General features: G+C 41.3%; 1 protein-coding gene across 1 annotated transcript; it reads left to right on the plus strand.

Annotated features, from left to right (window-relative positions):
* Positions 1–53: 53 nt before the first annotated feature.
* LOC108354653 (polycystin-1-like) lies at positions 54–3,044 on the plus strand (the record flags this gene model as incomplete). Its single annotated transcript, XM_017605829.1, has 4 exons — positions 54–101; positions 172–311; positions 385–598; positions 2,576–3,044. Coding segments are annotated over 4 exons (871 nt in total), but the record flags the coding sequence as incomplete, so codon positions are not given.
* Between the last annotated feature and the right edge of the window lie 35 nt (positions 3,045–3,079).

The following is a 3,079-nucleotide window of genomic DNA, read 5'->3' on the forward strand; positions in this document are numbered from 1 at the left end:
CATAGCGCGCTTCAATTTCTTCAATGCCATTATACATAAACATTGCGCGCCAGACTCACGCTTAGAAATCGAATGGACTGTGCACAATAGTATCGGCACAGGTGAGGCGCTTGTTATGTACTTAGTTGACTAATATTTCCTACTTTTTTTCGGTTCACGGTTTACTCACAGTTTTGCTATTTGAATTCGGCAATAGCGGCAAAAAGCAACTGAAAGTCAAACCCTATCAATTATGGTTCAACTATCACGGCGCGGTGGCACAATCCTATATGATTCGCGTGAATGTGGACGAGCACCAAGGCGGCACAGTGGTACACAAGAAAGCTAGGGTGAGTGTGGTTGGATATGTCATAAATTTATTTCTGTGCTATTGCTTTTAAATAGTGTTACATCTTCGTTATGTCGAAGCCAGTTTCGGCACTCATTTTTGGTGGAAACACACGTGAAGTTGGCGTTCGTCAGTCTTTCTTCTTGGATGGCTCTCAAAGTCGTGATTTTGCACTGTCACCGTTGGTCGAGCAAACGATGCATTTCAAGTGGAGTTGTACTTCAGCTGACGACAGTTCCAATAGCTACTGCCACGAAGATATGGGAACAGGTATGAAAATGGGAAAATATTTTAAAGGTTAATACAAAAAAGCGTCACTGAAATGCGAAAGACCTTAGTTAGCAAAAAGTTTCAAATACACTTTCTGATTGATTACACTGTTCGACAGTCGGCTGAGGAATTGACGAAACCAAGTTTTTCTGACAGTTTGAATGGTATATCGATGGCTGAGTGGAAGATCGACCTATCTCGGCAACCAGTTCAAAAACGCCCAATCTCAGAAAACTTTTCAAGAACGCCCTACTTCAGAATTTTATTGAAAAACACCTCTCAATTTTTGAGTTTGGTTGAAGAACGCCCTATCTCGGAATTCGATTCAAAAAGGCCTTTTGTCAAATGAAAATGTATTGAGGATGTGCTGAGATAGGGCGTTTTTGAATCGGCAGCTGAGATAGGGCGTTCTTCAACCAAACTCAGAGATAGAGTGTTTTTCAATCAAATTCTGAAGTAGAGCGTTCTTGAAAAATTTTCTGAGATAGCGCTTTCCGATCTTCCACTCAGGTGACGATATAGGCAAGTACATAATTTCTCATTTTTCCCAGGTTGGCGATTTAAGCAATTGTCTTTTTCCAATTTGAAATTTGTGGTCGCAGAGTTGCTGTTCAACATATTAAAATTAATTTAGATGTAAATATTTATAGCATTAAAAGGCCTTTTTGCGAGTTTTTGGGTTCAAGCAATCTGAACCCGTAGTTAATTTTTGCCTTTCATTTTCAGCAAAAACGGCCGCTGGGTGAGATTTTGTGCGCTTTGGTGCAATAAAACATGAAGTAACATTGCTTAGCAACATTGTTGAGAAACATGGTTTGCACTTTTCCTTCATGTTCCAACCATTTTGTTTTGCAACAAAGCGCACCCCCGCGGCCGTTTGTAGTAAAAACAAGCTGCAAAGTCAGACCTCCGGAGAAGTCTTTTAAATGTAGGTATAAATATATTTGCAAATTGTAATTGTTTTAAATGCTGTTCTGCGACCACCAACTTCACATTAATAAAAAAAACGCTTAAAATCGCCAATCTGGTGTGACAGTCCTTAGCCAGATGTGAATTTGGGTCGTTGCGGTTACGTAGACCCGACTGTCGAGTGAATATCCTGGAAAGGCCATACAGAGTTGTAGCTACGACCACTTAAAGGACTGATTGCAGGGCACATAATACAAGGAGATAGCATAGGTAACATCGACGACCCACTGTGGGCAACTTGCTTGCAGGGTGTTCGGCCTTCCTCCGACCGATATGTTGTACTTTTGAGTCAGATGTATTGAGAATAGACGAACTTCTTTCCTACCTGTTTTTCTCTATTCCATTACTTCTTTAAGTATAATGAGCAACTGTTCCACAACTCTATTACAGTCCATTCAGAATATCGCAATCTAATAGCGCTAGTAGCAGCTGAATTTTCGATCAAAAAATATCTATTGGTACCAAATCGAGTAGAAAGTTGGAAGAGTCCGCCGGCTGGCCTCTACAATTCGTTATTTTAACGACGATATCTATAACAAGGGATGGCCATCAGAAATGCGCTTCATATGAAGATATGAAGCCATGTTCATCCAGTGCGCAATCTTTGGCTTCAATCCTTTCTTGTTTCTCAGCATTTCTTTCCTTAAATAGGGAGCCAACGAGGCGTTTCCTGCTTGCTTCTGAATGTTAAGGATATTCAGCCTACACTTACGTTTGAGGTCGAGAAATTGAATTTATGTTTAGTAAAAATCGGTAATTTTATCTGAGTTTTACAAGTCAGTTCTCCACTAATTCACAAGATGAGAACAATTTATGGCCCAAGAATCTATTTTGAATGCGCACTCCATACATGTGGCTAGAGCGTCAACATAGGCCCGCATCTTGATTTCCTGGCACTGTAGATTTACTAGTAGTTTGTTCTACCTACATATATTTATAAGGTACGTTTTTACCACGAGAGCTTATTCTTAACTAAATTACTTTTTTATTTTCTCGCGAATCTAACAGCCAGCAAATTGAATATTCCTGCTGGAGTGCTACAGCTTGGCAAGTCCTACACATTTAAATTCCAAGTAAACTCATACGTCAGCAAAATGTCGCGCGATGTTGCAAGGCAAACCATTCAAATAACAAATGAACCCAGGCATTACGTCTTCATTGAATGTGTACGAAATTGCGCTATGGCGAAATATGCGGCCGGTCGGAAGATACATCTGCTCATGCGATGCCCCACTTGCGGCGCGCAACCCACCATCACATGGACAGTTAGTAGCGGTGGCAGCTTCCCTAGCAATGCGCGTCGTATCGGCTTTATGCCACCTGCCAGTGGCGATATTACAGTTGAAGCGTCCACTGCCAGCGACTCGATGAGCGGTAAATGTAAAATAACGCTATCCTTGAATGAGCCACCCAACGGTGGACAGTGCAGCATAGAACCCAGCAGTGGCGTTGAGTATGAAACGGAATTCCATATAACGTGTGACGATTTTGAGGATCCAAATACGCCCATAA

The sequence above is a fragment of the Rhagoletis zephyria genome, unplaced genomic scaffold (assembly GCF_001687245.7).
Source record: "Rhagoletis zephyria isolate East Lansing unplaced genomic scaffold, Rhagoletis_zephyria_1.1 Rzeph_scaffold_37985, whole genome shotgun sequence".
NCBI classification, from domain to species: Eukaryota; Metazoa; Arthropoda; class Insecta; order Diptera; family Tephritidae; genus Rhagoletis; species Rhagoletis zephyria.